At 45.4% G+C, this 21,687-nt stretch overlaps 1 protein-coding gene across 1 annotated transcript in view; it reads left to right on the forward strand.

Annotated features, from left to right (window-relative positions):
- The first annotated feature begins 5,062 nt into the window (after positions 1-5,062).
- The window catches only part of GLDC (glycine decarboxylase), a 37,217-nt gene continuing 20,592 nt past the window's right edge, over positions 5,063-21,687 (forward strand). Inside the window, exons 1-7 of the mRNA XM_066617952.1 lie at positions 5,063-5,101; positions 5,698-5,776; positions 12,114-12,249; positions 16,345-16,509; positions 18,421-18,498; positions 19,712-19,859; positions 21,483-21,679. Of these exons, the coding sequence (XP_066474049.1) occupies positions 5,078-5,101; positions 5,698-5,776; positions 12,114-12,249; positions 16,345-16,509; positions 18,421-18,498; positions 19,712-19,859; positions 21,483-21,679 (827 nt within the window). The 5' untranslated portion in view covers positions 5,063-5,077. The remainder of the gene's footprint in view (positions 5,102-5,697; positions 5,777-12,113; positions 12,250-16,344; positions 16,510-18,420; positions 18,499-19,711; positions 19,860-21,482; positions 21,680-21,687) is intronic.

The raw sequence follows: 21,687 nt of genomic DNA on the forward strand, positions 1-21,687 counted from the left end.
ATAACACTTGCACAGGGTATAATAGTGTCTAAACCTAGCATTCTGTTCAGTGCACCTTTGTACTAGGCAGAAGGAAGATCCAGGTTGGTGCAGTGGTTTGGGAGGTGGACTTAGAACTGGTAGATCCAGGGTTAAAATTCCTCCTCAGCCATGAAGCTTCCTGGGTGACCTTGGGCCAGTCACTTTCTCTCAGCCTCACCTACCTCACAGGGTTGTTGTGAGAACTGTGGAAAATACAAAAAATGGTCCTCTCCCATTTCAGTATTTGCTTCTGAGTAGACAAGCATAGGCTTGCACTGTTAATTTGCAGTTTGCAGTATTTGCTGAGAAAGAATTCAGCACTTTCTCATGTCCCTAGCTCATTTTCAGAAGTAGAATTTTAGCAGTAATAGATTTATTGCAAAGGCACCTGAACAGGATAACCAGGAAGCCAGAGAAGCAATAGCTTCTGTAACAGATAACATAGAAATCCTATCATTGTAAGCTGGCAAGGCTGAGGTCAGGGAGGGTACAATCCAATAAATTGAGAGATTTCTGCATAAAGAAAACTAGCTGCTAAGTCCCACCCAAGGACAAATACCACCTCCCACCTCTTCACTGGGCATGGAAAGGCAAACACACTGTCAAACTAACGTTTTGACTGGGATAGCCAAGAGCTGATGTCTTTATATGATGTAATTCCACCCACTTGCTGCAATGCTGTGTTGGCTCATTGGGACATGCTATTGCATATGCTGCCCTCGGTATGTGCCAATTTATGTGGATCGACAGGCCCCCTTAAACATATATATAAATGCTTTGTCTGTGTACAAAATGTTCTGCCATTTTCTCCCAACCTCAGTGCAATTTTGCTTTCCTGTGAGACAGGTTAGATTAACCTTGTCCAAGGTCGGTCAGCTGAAGGGAAGTTTGAGCTGGACTTCTTGCGTTCCTTCTTTGGCCTGCAATGCTGCAGCAAAGAAACCCTTAGGAGGGATAATGGTGCCTCTGGAAAACCTGAGAGGGATGCCCAAATTGGGGATGCTACTCAAGATGAGACAGAAACAGTATTCCAACCCATTCAAGCCACAATAAACTCTCCCACAGAGTGCTTCAGAGCACTGAATATTAGTCCAGGTGGTGACCGTATGACACTCCAGTCTCTTGTGCTTTGTGCCCATGCAATCAGTGGTTTGCTGTGCATGGCACTCTATATCAGAGCTGTCAAACAGAAGGTCCATGGGCTGGATGTGGCCCTCAGAAGTTCTTTATCCAGTCCTCAGGCTGTCCCAGCACCACCGTCAGTGGCTCTCAGCTGCTGACCTATGCTGAGGTGTCATTGCTGAAAGGGCAGCCCACATGATAATTGGTAGAGCGGATCTGGAACAAGAAAGCAAAGAGAAGCACCATTCAACTTTCCAAAAAGATATTTTTTCCCTTATTTGGAAGTGTAAAAGGAACAGACCAGTGATCGCTTACGGAGGGTTAGGTGGCAGTGGGGGAATAACAGTGGAAGAGGAAGTGTCAGCAGGGGAGTGTTACCAGGATCCCTTCTGGGTGCACATGGGCCTGGGGAGTGTACCAAATGGTTGATGCCTCTGTGTAGATCTTCTTGTCAATAAAGTAACCTGCCATTTTGAATGGCATGCTTGTACAAGAGATGCTGAGAAATAGCCTCCTGAGAGCTGTAATACCAAGTCACAGTGAACACTATTTCACAAATAGGTGAAAACAAGACTTGGAAAAGCTATTTGGCCTTTGAGCCTTGGACAACTAGGTGACAGCTCTATCTTCTGCATGTTTACTCCGGCATATGTTCCACTGACTTCAGTGGTGCTTACTCCCAGATAAGCAGGGAGTATAAATGATTATATTCCTGTCTAATGTTTCATGTTCATGTTTAATAATCGCGCAATTTTCTGCATCCAGTCTTTTTGTGATTTAAGAAGCAAATGGAAAAGTTGGATTCTAAAATCTAATAATGCATATATGTGAGCAACAACTTTTTTTAATCAGCCAAATATGTACTGTAGCAAATATCAGTTCTATAAAAACAGCTGTGTCTGTTGACCACTTTCCCCTGGTTTTCAGAATTACACTGCTAAGCTGTGCTGCTTGCACAAGACTTTGCAATTTTTAATTTCCTAGATACCATATCTATTTATAGGTCTAGGGCACAGTAGGTAGGTGCTTGATGTGAGCTCAGTGCGATGCCTCTTAGCATATTATTTTGACATCTGTGCTGAGAACATTTTGACATGAGAAGAGAGGATTTTCCTGGTCAAAAATAGAATTCTATCCCTTTCAACTTTGCTTTGGTCTTTAGACAGTGATCTGAAAACTGGATTTTAAGTAGATGTGCTAGTTAAGGAGGCTGTTGAGAGTTTGGAGGAAAAATCAGAACCTGTTGATGTCTGAAGTACACAATTGAATACTTTACAGTGGTTCCCAGACTGTGGGTTGACTCAATTTTTTGTGGGTTGCAAAACTGACAAAGCAGATTAGGCTATGTGCATCAAGGGTTAAACAAACTGCTATGGGGGGAGCACTGCTGCCCAATCACCACTTTAGCCACACCCCTTGGCATTCATAATTCCTACAGCAGCCTTAAAGTGTACCCCTCCAGTAGGCTGCAGCAGCCTTTAGGGCTAAACTGAGCCACATGTTCACATTTACTTGCAAGTAGGCTAATGTGTATTGACTCTTATCAAAGGCCAGGTGAGGGGGAATACAAGGCCATGTCCTGATCCAATAAATGAGAAGCTCAGCAAACCCTCCAGAATGCGCCCCCCCACCATAGTACAAAAGAGACTGTTTACAAAAGTGTAACAGTTTTTTAAGGCTTATAAAGATAGGTGGGTCCTGACAGAGTGTCACTGTAAGAAGTGGGACTGTGCACTAAAAAGTTTGGGAACCACTGCTTTAATACACTTCAGTACATGCACAGAGCTGTTTAGACCTGTGGTTCTCAAACTTTTAGCACAGGGACCCAGTTTTTAGAATCAGAATCTGTCAGGACCCACTGGAAGTGATGTCATAACTGGAAGTGACAGCATCAAGCAGGAAAATTTTTAAACAATCCTACCCACACTTACCCAGGAGTGAGTCCCATTTAATATCATTATACATAATAGCCTTTTAAAAAGTACAGATCTGTGACATTTCACCCAAGTGCAGTCCCATACCATGGTAGCATCAAATCTAATATATTAAAAATTAAAATATAAAAAATATATTAAAAAGTACTGAAATGAATGGCGACCCACCTGAAATTGGCTTGCGACCAATTTTCCGACCCACAGTCTGAGAAGCACCGATTTAGATAAAGGAAGAAAAAAAAAATGCAACCCTCCTCCTTTCTTTTTGGAAATATAATGTCTAGAAGGAAACTCAGTCCCATCTCCAGGATGTAAAACTCAGGGGTTGCTTCCAAGGCACAGATCAAGGAAACAAGGTGGATTTTCTATTCTCAAAGCAGGAGAGAACATAATGGAAGCCAGATTGTCTCATCGAGCGCTGGAGGGCATTTTTCACCCCTTGAAAAGTAGAGCCCCATCGTCTAGTGGTGACATCTCCCCAGCCCCGTCCAATCTTTAAACCCAGTTCAAAGTGTGGAGTTACTCCTGGGCGGGGTGGGGGGGGGGGAGTGGAGTGAAAAAGCAGCCCAGGGCCAAGGATTATAACTGCTGTGATTAAAAAGTCATAAAAACTTTATGATGATAGAAGGCTGGGGGTGGGAGCTGGAAAGCTCCTGGGGGTGTGGTGGGGGCGCGGGAGTGAAAGGGGGGTTAAATGTTAATTTGGCTGATGATGACCGACCCGTACTCGGAAAGTTACCAGGGAACCTGATAGTCCCCCTGAACGCGGGGTGGGAATCTCACGCCTCGGATGGAAGGCAAGAAATTAAGCAGAGAAGACGAGGGGAACGCAACAGGCGTCCAGCCAAGCCCGATTAAGGCTGCAATCCTAGCCACACTTTCCTGGGAGTAAGCCCCATTGACTGTAATGGGACTTACTTCTGAGTAGGCAAACAGAGGCTGGGATTCTAAGTTCGGAAATTAGAGCCCAATCCTCTACATGTCTTACTCAGGAGTAAGTCCTATTATAGTCAATGAGGCTTCCTCCCAAGCAAGTGCGGCTAAGACTGCAGCCTTAGTGCGGGACTTGCAGCCCGGTCCTCCGCAGGTCTACTCAGAAGTAAGTCTCATTATAGTCAATGGGGCTTCCTCCCAAGCAAGTAAGGATAGGATCGCAAGCCACACAGCCCAATCCTATGCGTGTCTACTCAGGAGTAAGTCCCATTATAGTCAATAAGGCTTCCTCCCAAGCAAGTGTGGATAAGACTGCAACCTTAGTGCGGGACTTGCAGCCCGGTCCTCCGCAGGTCTACTCAGAAGTAAGTCCCATTTAAGTCAATGGGGCTTACTCCCAGGAAAGTGTGGATAGGATTGGGCTGTTAGTGCGGGACTTGAAGCCTGGTCCTCTGCATGTGTCTCCTCGGAAGTCAGCCCCATTACAGTCAATGGGGCTTACTCCCAGGTAAGTGTGGCGCTGACAAGCGGCTCTGGAGGCTCTCCTCGCCCGGGAAGCTGGCGGGCGCAACAGCCCCCCGGCAAGGGGGAGCCCGCCAGGCTCGGGGCAGCAGCGCTCTCAGCAGGTGGCTGGACGGGGCGGGCTGCTGCGGGGGGCGGGGCCAGCGGGCGCCTCCCCCGGGCTTCCCATTGACGGGGCTATAAGGGGGCGGGGGTCCTCCTCGCAGGGAGTGAGTCGCGGTCCCAGTCACTTCGGGGCACGTGCGCGGGAGGCTGCGAGGACCATGCAGAGCTACGCGCAGTGGTGGGGGCGGCTGGTGGGGCGCGGGGCCGGCAGCCTCCGGGGCAAGAAGCCTCCGGGCCGGTGGGGCCGCCGCGGGCAGCAGCAGCAGGGACCGGCCGTCGTGGGGAGGAGAAGCAGCAGCAGCAGCTTTGCCGTCGGAGGGAGCGCCCAGGCTGCCGCCGCCGCCGCCTCCAGCGCCTCCCGGCACATCGAGAGGCTCCTGCCCAGGCACGACGACTTCTCCGAGCGGCACATCGGCCCCGGGGACAAAGAGAAGCGGGAGATGCTGCTGGCGATGGGGCTGTCGGTGAGGAGCCTCCGCGGGCGCCCCCTCTGGCCGGGCTCGCTGCTTCTGCCGTCCCTGCTGCCACCCTCCCCCGAATCTGGACCCCCCACTTGATCTGTGCCCCCTACCCCAGCAATGCCTCTTCTTTCCCTGTGCCCTGCTGCCACCCTCCCCTGTCCGGGGACCCCCAACTGGACCCCCCCACTTGATCTACACCCCCCACTCCAGCAGTGCCTCTTCTTTCCCTGTCCTCTGCTGCCACCCTTCCTCATCTGGGGACCCCTATCTGGCCCTCCCACTTGATCTGCACCCCCCACCCCAGCAATGTCTGGTCACCCCACTCCTTATCCCCTCTACTTCGCTATGGCCTCATTTCTCTCCAGGGCTTTGGGGGGGGGTGAGTGGGATGGATCTCAATGGAGTTACAGAAGGGCTTTTAACAACAAAGGGTCTTCCACTCTCAGGGATTGCTGTTTCCCCTTCAGTGCCTCAGCCAGGTGGTGACCCAGTCCCCTTTGTTTAAAGCTGCGCCTCTGGCTGGGGCAGCCTCCTTGACAGGCAAGCCTTTACATTGGCCATTCATTCATGCGCTGCTTCTACATCTTTTATATCCCCAGAGCATTGATGAATTGATTGACAACACCATCCCTGCAAACATCCGCCTGCAACGGCCCCTGAAGATGGATGACCATATCTGTAAGTGTCTCTTTTGCCCCAGACACAATGAAAAGCTTGATGTGAAATAGTCTCCTCTCTGGGCAAAAGAATCTGCTTTGAAAATGAACTCAAGGTTGTGATTTGATACATGCTTGCCTAGGAGTAAGGCCCATTTAACTCAGTAGTACTTGTTTCACTGTAGCCATGGATTGTTGCAGGATAGTGCATTTCTGTAGCTCAGTGCTCTTCAACCTTTTTTTTTTTTTTTGTGCCAAGACCCCAATAAAGAAAGTATGAGACAGAGGCCCAATGTCAATCTTGTCGTCGTCCCCTTCTGGGGCCCTATCTGCCCATCCCCATCCCTGTGACTGCCACCCACTTACCTCCTCCATTACACCTTCCCAGTACTGTTCACTGCAGCCAAATCTTATTAGACAGCAGAAAAAAGTGGTTATGAAGTCTGCACTAGTGAACAATTTAGCACAATTGTGAAGAACCTGAGCAGGACAGTCTGGGACGCAATCACTTGATACCTGAAGGGTACACCAGATGCCCCCCCCTTTGTCTGGTGGTGCTCTAGTCCTGTGGTTTTCAGCCATTTTTGTTCCCATAAGTTGCTGTAACCCCACAACTGAGGTTTTGTGATCCCATTGAGGTCCTGATCCCAAAGTTGAAAAACACTGCTCTAGTTGTTTTGAGCAGTAGATGTAGTGGGGGAGGGAATTGTGCAAAGGTAAGATGGTCATTTAAAACCTCCCAGCTGAATTTAAGTGTAGGATTTTCATAAGCAAGTCAAAGACCGCAGTAGTCCTCAATCCAGATGGGATTTTAAGTGCTCATAGTTACTGTATAAATTCAGAGAATAAATTCACCTTCTTTGCATGCACTTGGGAACTGACTTAAAAAGTTGTATATTAGTTATATTGTGAGCTCTGGCATTGTCTTCTGGTGTGTCTACCTATCACAGTCTCTTTGTATCAGTAACAGCTGAGTAAAATGCTTTTGAAACACCTTAGTGCAAAGTTTATGATACTGAACATAAAAAGTTACCTTCTGCTGTGTAAGACCATGGTTCCCTGTAGCTCAGCATTGCCTACATGGCTTGGCAGCAGCTCTTGAAAGTTTCAGTCAGGGAGAGGACCTTCCCTTTCTCACCTGGAAAGACACATGGGCCCTTCTGTATGCAAAGGATCTGCTCTACCCCTGCCTTATAGCCCCATCTGCAACATAAGAAAGCGGTTCCTGCTGTTTTCAAGGACCACACATGCTTCATGTAGCATCACAGTGCTACATTAGTGAACACCACAAAGATCTGTTAACCAGACTGCCAGGATTTTAAATGAAAGTGCCTATGAAACACTTTTGTAAAAAATGCACCAGGGCAAATTCTGTCAAGTTGTGGTCATATTCATACTGATCTAGGGCAGTGTTCTTAACCATGCGGTCTGGACCCCAATGGGGTTGTGAAGCTTCAGTTGTGGGGGTTGCAGCAACTTACAGGAATGTAAAAGGTTAAAGACTGCTGAACTAGCACCACCAGGTAAAGAAAGGGTGAGGCATCTGGTTGGTGTAGCAGGAGATTGTATCCCAGTCATGCTCAGTAATGGTGCTAAAATAGGTTTCACTAGTGCCTGGCTTCATGGTAACATTTTTTGCTCTCTAATAAGAATATTTGGTTACAGTGAACAGTTCTGGGAGGGTGTAACAGGGTCAGGGAGTGGGTGGTGGTGAGGAAAGGGAATAGGTTGATTGGGTCCCATGTGGGGGTGGAACCAACTGTGGGTCCCCAGTCTCATTTATTTATTTCTTGGGTCATGGCATGGAAAAAGTTGAAGACCACTGATCTAGGGAATAAGGGCCCAATCCTATCCAACGTCCCAGCACTGATGCAGCCATGCTAACAGGGCATGCACTGCACCTTGTAGTAGGGGAGCAGTCATGGCGGCCTCCTCAAGATAAAGGGAACAACAACAGTATTTATATACCGCTTTTCAACAAAAAGTTCACAAAGCGGTTTACAGAGAAAATCAAATAGCTATTTGTTCCCTTGCCTTGGAGCTGCATTGCGGTTGCATTAGCACTGGAAAGTCGGATAGGATTTGGCCCTATCCTGCTGAGTTTGGTAGGGCTCATTTCTGAGTGAGCATGCATAGGTTTGGGCTCTAAGAAGTCCTTTGATCCAAGCTGTTTGTTCTGGTGATATCAGCCTGCAATGCTGACAGAATGGCATTGCTTCTGTATAGTGAAACTTTAAAAAGCCTTTCTGGTTGAGGATAGGGTCCTTAAAAACAGGAAAGGAATTCGGGAAAACTTTTGGTTAAAACTGAATTAGTGCATGCTTCGTAATCATTTCATCACAATTCTTGGGGGAACTTATAGAACTTGTGGATTAAAATACACAGGTTTTAGAAAATGAAGAACTCCACAGTGCAGTGTTTTTTTCTTTTTTCTTTTTATATGTGACTAATCATGAAAGTTAAAGTTATGAGGCATGGAACATAATCCTTTCTGTGCCGTGTTCTTCCATGCTGACTTTTGAAATGCGTGAACTCTGACTGGGTCCAGTGGTCACTAGAACGAATTAGTCACATACTGTTACAAACTGCTGTCTACTCAGTGATCCTGAGATAAAATGAAAGGAACACTTGACAATATTTCTCTTCATGGGTGCAGCCAATTTCCTTTGGCAACCTAACAGTTGAGCTCACCAAGGGCTGTTACAGAACATTGCACATCTCTAGTAAAACATCTCCTAGAATTACGGGAACTGGATGCTTCCAAACCTAGACTTGGTAAACTGGAACTTTCCAGTATCCCAAAAGGTTGAAGAGGACTTGTGCTTGAGTACTACAAGGTTATGCAATCTAGTGATTTGCTTTATTCTAATTTTGGTTCTTGGATTGTTAAGTAGATGCATTTCCTGGGTCAACATGTTTTACAAGTCAAAAAGTCTCTCCCCTAGATCTTGTTACTGAACACTTTGTACCTAGAGATCCCTTTATAGAGGTGAGTGGGAACAATTACTTGGAGTGATTGTGAGGGATAGGGAAAGGAGTACATTCTCTGATCAAGCTTTGAAAGTCTTCTGTGAACAAATGGGCTTCCATATGTACATGACATCTGTTCATGCTTTGTGCACGGTTGGTGCATGAACTGATGATATGGTGGAAGGAAACCTGTGCTCATTTGGGACTTCATCAAAGTGCATCAACTGGAACTGTGTGTGAGTAGATCTTCAAAGGAAACTGAAATGGCAGCAATCCAGTGCTGAGTGAGAAGACTTGCTCCAGCCACTTGCTCTACTTCCTGAGCTGGTCAGGATTTCACTTCTTTTCAGTTCTACGTGAGCTGGCTGTAAGAGTGATCTGAAAACCAACTTGCATGTGAGAATCTCCATCCAGCTAGGGACATATGCAGGAAAGCCTATTTCCATATATATACCCAGCTCCTAACAGGATTGGGATACTATATAAGAATTGAATTTGATGCCTAGGTTAATTTAAAATACCACTGAACATGTGGTGGTATCTTGAAGAAAAAAAAGCACCTGACATTTAATTGAATTTCTTTGATTCTGCTCCATGTTTCAGACCTACTGTAGCATGTAGAGAGGAGGCTGTGACTCAGGACTTCTCTGGGTTGAATTTCACCTCTGTCATGAACTCATTAAGTGGCCATAGGCAAACCACCCCCTCTTAGCCTCTGATCCCATCTGAAATAGGAGATACAAATATTTTTTATCCCATATTGCAACATTACAGACAACATTTAAAAAATATACGCTCCGTAAGTGTTCCGTAAGTGTTCAGTGGCATAATATACAGCAGCAGACAGGACACGGATCACAAGGATGTAAAGGTGGAAATTCACAGTGAACAACAATTCACTGTGTTGTTAAACAACTATACAAAAAAAAATATTTCTTTACCCAGTGTGTGATATGTCTGTGGAACTCCTTGCAACATAATGTGGGGATGGCATCTGGCCTAGATATCTTTAAAAGGTGATTGGACAGATTTATGGAGGAAAAGTCAATCACAGGTTACAAACCATGATGTGTATGTGCAACCTCCTGATTTTAGAAGTAGGCTACCTCAGAATGCCAGATGCAAGAGAGAGCACCGGGATGCAGGTGTTGTCTTGTGTGCTCCTTGAAGCATCTGGTGGTCCACTGAGATACGGGAAGCTGAACTAGATGGGCCATTGGCCTGATACAGCGGGGCTCTTTTTATGTTCTTAACTTTATGGAACAATCTCGTATCTCCAAAATTTGGGTCCCAGCCTTGTTTTTCAACAAATTGTCATGGCTCTTAACACTTTTCTTCATCATTTTGTCCTTTATTTTTCAATGTTTAGCTGTTAGAAGCTGCGTTTGATGCATGGAAATAGAATGGGTTGCAAAATGTATATAAGGGGAAAATGAGTGCTAGCTCAGGGAAAAGTAGCACCTTGTTTCTGCCAATTCATAATTGTTAACAATGAACTGTATATCAGGGTGGGTTTTTTGTTTTTTTTTTGGTTTTTGTTTCAGTCCTGAGATAATGGTGCCAAAAGATCAATGAACTCTATTCTTGGAACATTAAGATCATTGCCTCTGATCATGAACATGTTATGCAATACTCACAGCTAGCAGAAATAAACAAGGTCAGCTGCAGGCATCTATTCAGCAAAAAGAATTGCCAGCTAAAGTTCCTGATGGATTACTCAACTATTTTCAGTGTTGTGGGTTTCGTATAGTGCATTTCATCTTAGCTGCTGCCCTAGAAAACTGGAAGCAGTACGCTGAGTAGGATGGCCAGTTTCCAAGTGTTTCTTAATGGGTGTTTACTGTCCTCTCGTATTTCCAACTTCTCTCTCCATTGAGTACATTGCTTTACAGCTGTCTCATTACACAATGAGGACCGGAGAGTCTCAAAGTAACCAACTGGATTCATAATCTAGAGTAGCAGTCTAGAAGCCTGTGATTAAGGGGGGGGGGGGAAAGATACACTGGAACTGGAGTGGTACCTCTTAAATCTTGCTGTGTCAGCATCAGGTTGTCATACTTCAGGATTTTGATCGATAGTGCATGAGTAGCCAAATGCTAACAGACATAAGAGAGATGTAGAAGTCACTTGTAGAGGCTTGATTCTGATCAAAAGGCCCATAAAGAGCTTAGAAGTGGGTTTGCCAAAAGTTATGCATTGTGATATCTCAAAATGTGTGACTTTAACCATAAAGCGGTAGTTCCCAAACTATAGACCCGTGGTCCACCAATGGGTCCCAACCCAGCTTTTGGTGGATCACAACTGACAAATAGACTAGACCAGTGTTCTGTGTCTAGAACTGTGGGTTGGGACCCACTAGGTGGGTCCCAAGCCAAATTCAGGTGGGTCCCCATTCATTTCAATATTTAATTTTTAATGCATTCGACTTGATTCTACCATGGTATGTGACTACATTTGGGAAATGTTACAGACCTGTACTTTTAACAAGCTACTATGTATATTCTTTTAACAATGATAGTCAATAGAACTTACTCCTGGGTAGGTGTGGGTAGGATTGCAGCCTAGGATTGTTCAAAATTTTCCTGTTTGATGGTGTTGCTTCTGGTCATGACATCACTTCTGGTGGGTCCTGAAAGGTTCTCATTCTAAAAAGTGGGTCCTGGTGCTAAATGTGTGAGAACCACTGGACTAAGATTAGATTATGTGCATCAGGGTTAAACAATCTGCTAACTGGGGGGGAGGAGCACTGTGGCCAAATAATGTTTATAGCCACTGAGGCTCAAGTAGTTGGTAAAGCGGTTTTTTAGGTAATGTTAAAAAGTTTGGGAACCACTGCCATAGAGCATAATAGGGTCACATTGGAGATATCTAATAGTAATTTACCTTGTGAGTGAACTGAAGGAGCAATTTGGATTCCAACTATGGCTCACAAAAGTTGCCTTGGGGAAGAAATTGTTCCAGTCATGGAATGAAAATAAACGCACAAGTGCTCTACCTCCACTACAAATTAGGGCTGGGACCCAGAGCACCTTCTGTGCGTTAAGGGCTAAGAACATAGGAAACTCCCTACTGGATCAGACCAGAGGCCCATGTAGTCTAGCATCCTGTTTCCCACAATGGCCCACCCTTAGCTCTAAAAACCCAAAAGCAGAAGGACATGTTTCAAGGGTTGGTAGGTAGACCCTCATGGGTCCAGGATTCAACCAGGGCAACCTCTGATGCCAGCTTTGGTGATGATGGGTAGGAGGTTCAGTCCACAAGGCCTTTCTAACAGTCCCTCAGTCGCTGTTGTGATGCATATTTTTAGTTTATATGGTGCAACAGGTTCAAAATGCTTAGCATTATAAAATGCTTTGTAAGTTTACTGCTCTAACTTGCTTTTCAATTAGGTGAAAATGAAGTTCTGGAAACTTTACACAGCATTGCCAGCAAGAACAAGATCTGGAGATCCTATATTGGCATGGGTTATTACAACTGCTCAGTCCCTCAGGCCATTGTGAGGAATTTGCTGGAGAATGCAGGATGGTATTGTACCATGTTTTCTCATTTAACACATGTATATCTCAGGAATATTTTTTGTTTTATTAATATAATGGTTTGTATAGAGCTCTCATTCTATTGTACTTTGTAGTGCTTCCAGATGCTTATGATACAGGGATCTACTACAGGAGTGTTGATCAAAACTAAGTTTTATTAGAAATATCTCTCATATATTATGCATAAATAAGTTGGTGGGGGGAACACGCTGCTGCTTTCACCTGTATGAATGGAGTTGGAGTTGGGGGACGTAGAACTGTGGTCTTGTTTACATTCAGAGTTTCTTTGATTATAGAAAAAATGTGTATCTGGAAATGTATTTTAGAAGTTTTTATATAGTGTGTTTTATGCTTATACAGGTGGGGCCTTGGAATCTGTGGGCATCCATTTTCAGACACCCCCCCCCCCCCCGGATACTGAAAATTGCAGATAATTTTTTCAGCCAAAAAAGCCTTTCTGAAGCCCCCCAGAGGCCGCAGGTGGACGCACACAGCCTCTTTGGGCTTCAGAAAGCACTCCAGAGGTGACCGGAGCACAGGTCACCTCTGGAGGGCTTGGGTGAGCCCAAGTCTGGGTCAGAGCAGGTCTGGGGGACCTGTGTTGAGCCAGATCCATGGATGCACAATCTGTGGATACAGAGACCCCACCTGTACTGTGTAATGTATAGCATAACTGCAGGAACTTTAACCCCATTAGTCTCATAGGATTACTGATTTGGTCATCGTGGTTTCCGTACATGCTGGAACCTAATCCTAGTGGATAAGGAGAACTGGCTGTAATTTAGTGGATTAAACATTGCCAAAATTTGTTCATTTTGGGCAACAGATGTTTGAAAAGAAGCATTTGTTGTTAATCTTTCCAAGCATGGTGTCTACAATGAGAATCCAAATTGGCTAAGTATGCCCCTGTGAAGCTGTTGACATTTTTGTTTTGATGTATTGGACTTAATAGTTGATCTGATGTGAGAGGTACTTCATATTCTGCTCTCACTTTACCGTGCTGTCATGGCCTCACAGAAAAGCAGTTTTTGTACAGTACATATCCATTCCTTATGGTCACAGAAAACTGACCTGTTCATCATGGTGAAGTCTGGTGGTTAAAATAATAAATCTAATAATAAAAAGCTAGGATCCCTTGTAAAATCATACTTGGACAGTGGGCATTAACTGGTTTTAAAGAACTTCTCTGCATGAGAATAGGATTTTGCTCTTTGGCAGTTGTCACAAGGTTTTCGAATGAATTAGAAAATTGTTCAGTAAAATGAGACAGCCATCTTTAGATTATCTGGTATTTCTAGTTGTTTAGTTGCCCAATGTACTAAGGCCGGGGTGGGCCAAAATCTAGAGCAGAAATTGCTTGGGCCAGTAACCCACAATTGACTGTTAGCAATATTAACACTGTGGGACTGTTTAACCACACACATCTCCTTCCTGACGGTCTTTACACTGTCTGTCTACTGTGGTGTTGCCCTAGAGACGGAGCTCATTAATTCCAGTAACGTGACATGAGTGTAAATGAAGAGGCGAAGAATAGAAAGTATGTTTGGCTCCTCCAGCAAGTTGACAATAAGTCTAGACTTAACCCTGGGCATCCACCTTACCTTGATCGTCGTCATTGCCTGCCTGAAACGATTTTGAAATACATTTAAATTGCTGACATTTCTTGTACTTTGGGCTAAACTATAGACTTGTGCTGGATGATACCGGCCATGTTGGTAAAATACCATCACCCATGAAAATGAATAAACTTCAAGTATAAAACTTTCCGCAGAGGATTTCGATTAAAACAGTGCAAATGTAGGGGCATGGGGGCGCAAGAGAAGAGCCAGCTTGCATGGGTAGTAGATTGCAACTATACATAGTGCAGAAAAGCAAATGTGTGTAAACAGAGCTTTCCTAAGGGGGATGGGATCATCTATGGGGTCAGTCTATCTAAAGATAGGCTGACCAATCCCTGTCAACGCACAATCACATTTTCACCAAGATTTCCATTTTTTGTGTGTGTTTTGTTAAAAACAATGCTGTTGTCTTGGTAATAACACAGATTGAAATAATCCTGCAACTAGATCCAAGTGCCCGTGGGACTTTGGGCTTGTGTGTTTTGATGGTCAGCCGCATGAGGTTGACCATTAAATACGGTAATTAAATACAGTGCTCTCAAAGTAACTGTATCTTTGTGGGCCAAGGGCAGCTGAGCAGATGTGGTGGAAGGGGCAGACCAAGAGGGGTGAAAGAGGGGGAAATGGAGATGCTGTCAAGGTCCTGGGAGAGCCCAATTATCATGTGAGCCGCCCTTTCAGCAGTGTTTCTGCCAAGGTATTTCTTTGTGAAGCACCTCTTAGCTGCTGAGCTGTGAAGTTGCACCTTGGCAAAAGTGGTGCAGCTGAAAGGGCTGCCCACCTAATAATTAGGTTCTCTAATATTGAAAATATAATAAAGATTTGTGTATTTTCTCTTCTGTCATTTGCTGCTGGTGAGTCCTAGGTGAGAACAAACTGCTTATTTCTGGTTATCACCTGCTTAATGTCACTACTGGTCCTCAGCTGGTGCCATGAAAACTATTCAGCCTGCTGTATGAAATGAGTTTGATACGCCTGCCCTAGACCATAATTCACAGCTCAGATCTGCCCTTTGGTCAATGCTGACTTGCTTAAGTTAGAGAAATCCTACTGTATTTTCTTTGATTTACAAAAGCAGCTTGGACGGGTCTACTTATAGAAATTCCCTTTAGAATAGACTTTTTTTAGTGCAGAGATGTTCACAAGCTCAAGTCAACAAACTCTGGTTTCTGATTTAGCAAACGGGGTAGTCCAAGCCTACCTAACTCCTTGTGCTATGATGCAGTCATGCCAATGTGCTGGCGTGGGTCCAGGTGGAAGGTGGATGGATGTCAGGAAGGGGTAGGATATTGGTAGCACAGCTGCTTCTGTTACTGCCTGGCCTCGATCTGTCTTCCTCCCCATTCTCTGCCCCAACCTGCCATCCTCCTGCCTCCCATACTGACTTACCAGTGCCAGGGGATTTGGACAAACTGCTGGTGTGTTGACAGTTGCTTGTATAGTGGTCTGACTGTGCAAAACGGCATGTTGTCTTTTTGCAACAGCTGCAAAAGGTCTTATGCTGCTGGGATGCTCTAGCACTATAAGCCCTGTTAGAATTGGGCCATGTGATTGGCATTATATTTGAATAAACAAAACTACAGTTAAGCTTTCCAGTTTGGCATTCAATCTATTCTCACAGATGCAGGATGCAATACATTTTCCTCTAGTTTGATTCAGGAGCAGTTACTTGTGTGCATGCTCTGAATGTTCTTTTGAAAATAAAACTTAATTAAAAGTTGACATCAGGCAGCAAACATCAAATAAACCAAATGATCTGGACACCTTTCACAGGACCTCAAATTAACCTCATGCTGGAAATATATTTCAGAGTACATTTTGTGAAGAAAATAACTTTTAAATAACACAGGCCAACACGCATTTTGCTTCCTTAAGTGTTACACCGATTCCTGAGTATATTTGGGGTGCCGATTCCAAAAATGGCATCCGTTTTGCCCTATCACGTCTAGTTTTGGAGACACGGCATAGCCTCTTTAGTGAATGGTTCAAGCAGCTTCCTCATGAGGAAGCCTACACCATGGCTTCCTAATGAGGAAGCTGCTTGAACCATTCTCTAATGAGGCTATACTATATCTCCAAAACTAGATGTGATGGGGCAAAACGGATGCCATTTTTGGAATCGGCACTCCAAATTCATATCAAACCACCATGAAGTTTGGGAAAAACTTTTGACCCTCAATTTTGTAGGCCTGCGTAATTGAATGTTTCTTGTTCAGCAACCTAGAGTTCAGAAGGTCCATTTTTTTATCCTACAGTAGATGTTGTGTGTACAACATAAATGTCATTCCAGAGGTGGATCAAAGCAATTTCAAATGATATTAAAATGTGCTTATTGATTTTGATAGTGCTTAACTTTGGAGTCTCCCAGGGATCACTGCTATGACATGACATTGCTAGGGACATGGTGCTTATTGTAATATTTGAACAGGCAAGGGCTTAACGTCTGACACATGTTGTTTTCGCAGGGTTACACAGTATACTCCTTACCAGCCAGAGGTGTCCCAAGGTAGGCTGGAGAGTTTGCTGAATTACCAGACCATGGTGTGTGACATCACAGGAATGGATGTGGCCAATGCTTCTTTACTGGACGAGGGAACTGCTGCGGCAGAAGCAATGCAATTATGTCACAGGTAATGAGTTCTAAGAAAAAATAATTGACTGCCTGATCTTATCCAGAGCTGAACTCCTTGCCAACCAGGTCCAAGCATCCGTCAAAGATGACATGGTCAGGCCCTTACTAACACTTTGACTGGCAAGTGGGCTAAAATAAAAACCTACTCACGGGCTGATAGTCTGAAACACAACTCCATGAGCAGTGGCATTGCTGGAGCCTTTTTGCCCTGGGGTAGTGACATCCCCTCTGCCACGCAACACCCCCTAACCAGTGCGATGCAGCAGTTTGCCTGTCCCCACTGGCTCCTGGGGCACAGGCATGACTGCGTGGCCTGGTGGTAGTAGTTTGATGGTGATGTGGTTGCGTGCACCTCCAGATTGCTTCCGTGGCTGCCATTTGTGGTCATTTGGAGTTGAGGGCAGACAAGAGGGCTGCCCATCTGCAGTCAAACATGGCAAGGAGTTCCTCTTTCCAGGGGCTTGGGTGGCATGCCAGTCATACTCCGCCCCGCCCTGGGCCATGGCATCTGGGTTGGTCCGCCCTAGCCGCGCCTGCTTAGCAACGCCACTGTCTATAAGGGAAAGGGCACAAAGGAGGGGAATGGAAGATAGCTAACTTAAATAAACCGTAACCAGGAAGATGAGCCTGATGGATCAGGAGTAAGACCCACCTAGTCCAGTATCCTGTTCCCCTCAGTGCTTGAGTTCGTACTTAATGGGTACTTTCTGTCTGTACTTTCCAAAATGGAAATCTGGTGTATCTACATCAGGCAAGTGGTGTAAAAACCACTGAAAATAGTTCTTGCCTGAATACTGTAGAAGAGGGGTGTCCAGATTCTTTGACAGGAGGAACACATCATCTCTCTGACACTGTGTGGGGGCAGGGGAAAAAAAAGAATTAATTGACATTTCAAATTTGAATAAACTTACACAAATGAATATATCAGAGATGGAACTTCTATGAATGAATGAAGGTCTTGCAATAGCTCAAGGCCTATAAAAGACCTAGCACAAAGCAAAGTCGGCCTTTCCTCTGCTGCTGCTGCCGCATCACAGATGTGAAACAGCAAGCAGTGGAGGGAGCCCTTGTCCCACAGCTCATGTGAGCGGTCAACAGTCGCCCTCATACTGAGAGTGGTTGTTGGCCAGCTCAGGCTCCAATGAGTCTTCGGAGGGCTGGGGGCTCCTGCAGGCCAGATTGGGAGTCCCTAAGGGCCACAAATGGCCCCTGGGCCAGGGTTTGGGCACCCCTGTTGTAGACCCTAGAGAACTATTTTGCAGGAAACTTTTTTGACTAATTCTTGAGATAAACATTGTAGGACAGTGGTTCTCAAACTGGTGGGTTGCGACCCACCAGTTCATGTAACACTTTCCCTGTCCCTTTAAGGGGCGGGGGAAGGGGAGGGAGGCAGGTTAGGGGGGCGAGGGGGGTGCTTGTGACTTACTTTGTACAATGTAAGGCGGCAGCAGGCTGCAGGAGGTGTGGGAATCCCTGCACAGCACTCCACAGCGCTCCCCGACGCTTGGAACCTGCAACAGAAGCAGGTTCTGTTTTGCAGGAGGTGCTTTGCGCCTGCTTCCGATGCAGGTTTCAAGTGTCAGGGAGGGCTGCGCAGGGCTCCCCACACCTCCTGCATCTTGCTGCAGCCCTACACCGTACAAAGTAAGTCACAAGCACCTCCCTTTGCCCCCCTTAGCACCTCCCCCGCAAGAACTTACTGAAGCAGTAAAGCTCCCTCAGAGTTTGAGAACCACTGTTGTAGGGCATGTCATAGATTAGCTGAAAGCTATTAAAATAAAAAATGTGTACTTTTAAAAATGCATATCCCATTTTCCAGCCAAAATTGACTCCCAAGGCCATTTACAGTTTAAAATTCTGTCGTATGTATTTATAATTAACTCTGTGTGTGTTTTCTTTGCACCAACAGGCAAAATAAGCGGAGGAAGTTTTACGTCGACATCCGATGCCATCCGCAGACAATAGCCGTGGTGCAAACCAGAGCAAAGTAAGGGTTGCAGCATATGTGTGTATTTTTATATACATAAAAATATGTATATATGAGTAACTTGGGAGGAAAAATGAAGGAGGGAGGGGATTTATACAATAACATTCAATTAATATTACATATGGGTATTTATACTTTGTTCACTTGGAAGTTGCATTTTTGTTATGAGTTATGAATCAAAAAGACAGTAAGGAACAGCCCAATCCCGTCTGAGTGATACGGTGGCAGATCTTGCAATCTGCTGACGCATTGCGTGGTCTGCCAGCCAGGGTTCCTGCTGAGCTGCACAGCCATGAAACATGGAGCAGCCTGGAGGTTCGGTGGTGACGCATGACCTCATTGCTGAGCGCATGGAGACAGGGTTGCGATGCAGTTGCAATGCCGCACAGCAAGAGAAGGGGTCTGTGTACAGGTGTTGGACCCCTTACAGGGAATATAGCTGCTAGCGCTGCAGTCACTGTGATGGTCTCTGGCCCATTGTCAGTAGTGGGCAGCCAGGAAGCTCCACACCAGCTGCAGTGGACTGCAGACTGGCTGTGAGCGTGAGTAAAGTGGCAGTACATAAGAACATAAGAACAGCCCCACTGGATCAGGCCATAGTCCCATCTAGTCCAGCTTCCTGTATCTCACAGCGGCCCACCAAATGCCCCAAGGAGCACACCAGATAACAAGAGACCTCATCCTGGTGCCCTCCCTTGCATCTGACAAGGGATAGTGGGAGTATAGGTGATAGGGATAGTATAGGTGAAGGTGAAGGGATAGTATAGGTGGGTTGGAGCAAAGGTTGGGTTGGACTGATGGAGGGTTGGGGGCAGGATGTGTCAGATCTTGGAGGCAGTGATGCCCACCAGATCTAGAACCCTTGTTCCAGGTATGACATGGCCATTCAGATTAACACCAGCAAAACAGCTGGCATAGATCTGAGTAGGCCAATAGACCAAATTCCCTGGAGGAGGTAAGTAAAATATTTCTTGCCTTTCTCAGCCAACCTGTTCGTCAGCCATCCTACAGGATGGGGACCACCTGTGGAGGCTGTGTCGGCATCTCTGCATCATTCAGGCTGGCCCTGGATAGGATTGGACCCTATGGTTACGATGTTTGATTTTGCATCGGAGATATTTCTCCCTTGTATTATACCAATTTTTCTCTTGGGAAAATCCTATCCAAGTAAGAAGTAGCTCACTCTATTATTGCCTGTAACTTTGCTTTCCAGTTACACTGGCATCGTTGTTGAGTTGAAGCTGCCTCACGAGATGGACTTCAGCAATAAAAGTGTCAGTGGAGTCCTGTTCCAGTACCCAGATACTGAAGGGAAGGTGGAAGACTTTTCTGGGCTTGTTGACCGGGCCCATCAGAATGGGGTAAAACTTGTTTTGTGGTGTAATTACTGAAGCTGTAGTTATCCCCACTCACCAGTTCTAGGAGACCTCCAATGCAGAGTTTCTTTTTTAATCCCTTTTTTATTTTAATAGAGGTAGGAGACCTACGGGCATGTTCCTTTTGCATGGGTGAATCTACCTGAATGGTGGCACTTCCATAGTCACAGGAATGCTATATGTGCAGTAGACCTGCGCCATTGTGTTCTTTCTTCTAAACGTGCCATGAGCATTGGTGTTGGATGTTGGGGACCCTGGGGCAATGTCCTGCACTGGGTCTCCTATGGCACCAATAATGGAGGTAGGGGTTGGCCCAACTTGGTGGGTTCTCTGACATGGAGCCATCGTTAGAACAGCAAACATGTTTTGACTCAACTTCATCTGCCCTCCCCAGAAAATAGGTTTTTTTCTCCTGGATGCAACCAATCTTTGTTGGTGTTGGCCAGTTACAAACAGGCTTCATTAAATTGGGATCTGGGTAAAGAAATAAAATGCATTAAGCTAAAATCCATCAAAAGCCCTTCTATGGATTTGAAGCAAAAGTAATTAAAATCCCTGACTGGGCTCAGACACGCGCTCATTCTTTCCTTCAAGCACACAGCATTCATTCAGAGCTGGCCAGAAATCCATCAAAATTGATACCAAAGTCCAGGTTTTGTTGCAGCGCTGGTGACGCAACCTAGTTCAGGAGTGACACAAGTGAAAGTGATCTGCCTTGGGTTGCACAGAGTCCTTTCTTTTAGCCCCTTGGGATGGTTCTCTAAGGGGGCTTGGTATTCTCAGATGGCTTCTCCTTTGTCTTGTTCCAAGAGACATCCCATCTCTGCTGGGGCGATACTAACTTGATGCAAGAGAGGTGTGCAGAATCCCTTAATTGCTGAAGCTGCTTCCAGGCCTTTCTGCTTTCAGCTTTGCACAACCTTGAGTCCTGATAAGAAACTAGTGTTCTAACTTTCCTTCACAGCCCCTTTTCTCCCTTCAAAGAAGGGATCATTAATTGATTTGTGAGTTACAGTCCTTATTGGCTCAATTTCCTGCCTTCAGATGTCCTCAGCCAGCATTAGATATCCAGCCACCTGGCCATTCACACATTTACTCCCTTTTATTTATCAAATTAGTAACGTCTTCTTAGCAATTGGAAACGGGGAGGGAAAGTGTTTTTACTTAACAACCTAATGTAATCATAATGATGTACCATAAGTTGTCAGCACTGAATAAAATAGTTAGATGAAGTCTGGAAGCTATTTGGTAGAAAAGTGGCTCATTTTGTTTCTGATACCTGGCCGGCACCCAACCTGTCTGACCTGGATACAGCTCCAACTAACAATTGTTAATGTGGTTGATTTGCCTTAACCCATTTCTGCGCAGCCCCCAGGTGTACACATTTGATCCCTGTTGCATATATGCAACATTGGGCAGAAATGGCTTACGTAACCAACAAAAAAACCCAGAAGGTATCAGTGTTATTTTTTTTTGTTCTCAGCATTCCTTTGAGAAATATTTGGGTGATTGTTGGTAGTCCCAATATGTACCTTTTAATTGTGCCATCTCTATGGTTGGCTGATCTTGGTAACGGATGATAACTGTGTTGATCTTTTCTCATTTCAGACTCTTGTCTGCTGTGCTACTGACCTGCTTGCTCTGTGCATCTTGAGACCTCCAGGAGAGTTTGGTGTGGACGTTGCTCTAGGCAGCTCCCAGAGGTTTGGGGTCCCTCTCTGTTATGGGGGACCACATGCAGCCTTCTTTGCTGTCAAGGAGAACCTGGTGCGGATGATGCCTGGAAGGATGGTGGGAGTTACAAGGTAAATGG

Source organism: Tiliqua scincoides, chromosome 2, assembly GCF_035046505.1.
Source record: "Tiliqua scincoides isolate rTilSci1 chromosome 2, rTilSci1.hap2, whole genome shotgun sequence".
Taxonomy (NCBI): domain Eukaryota; kingdom Metazoa; phylum Chordata; class Lepidosauria; order Squamata; family Scincidae; genus Tiliqua; species Tiliqua scincoides.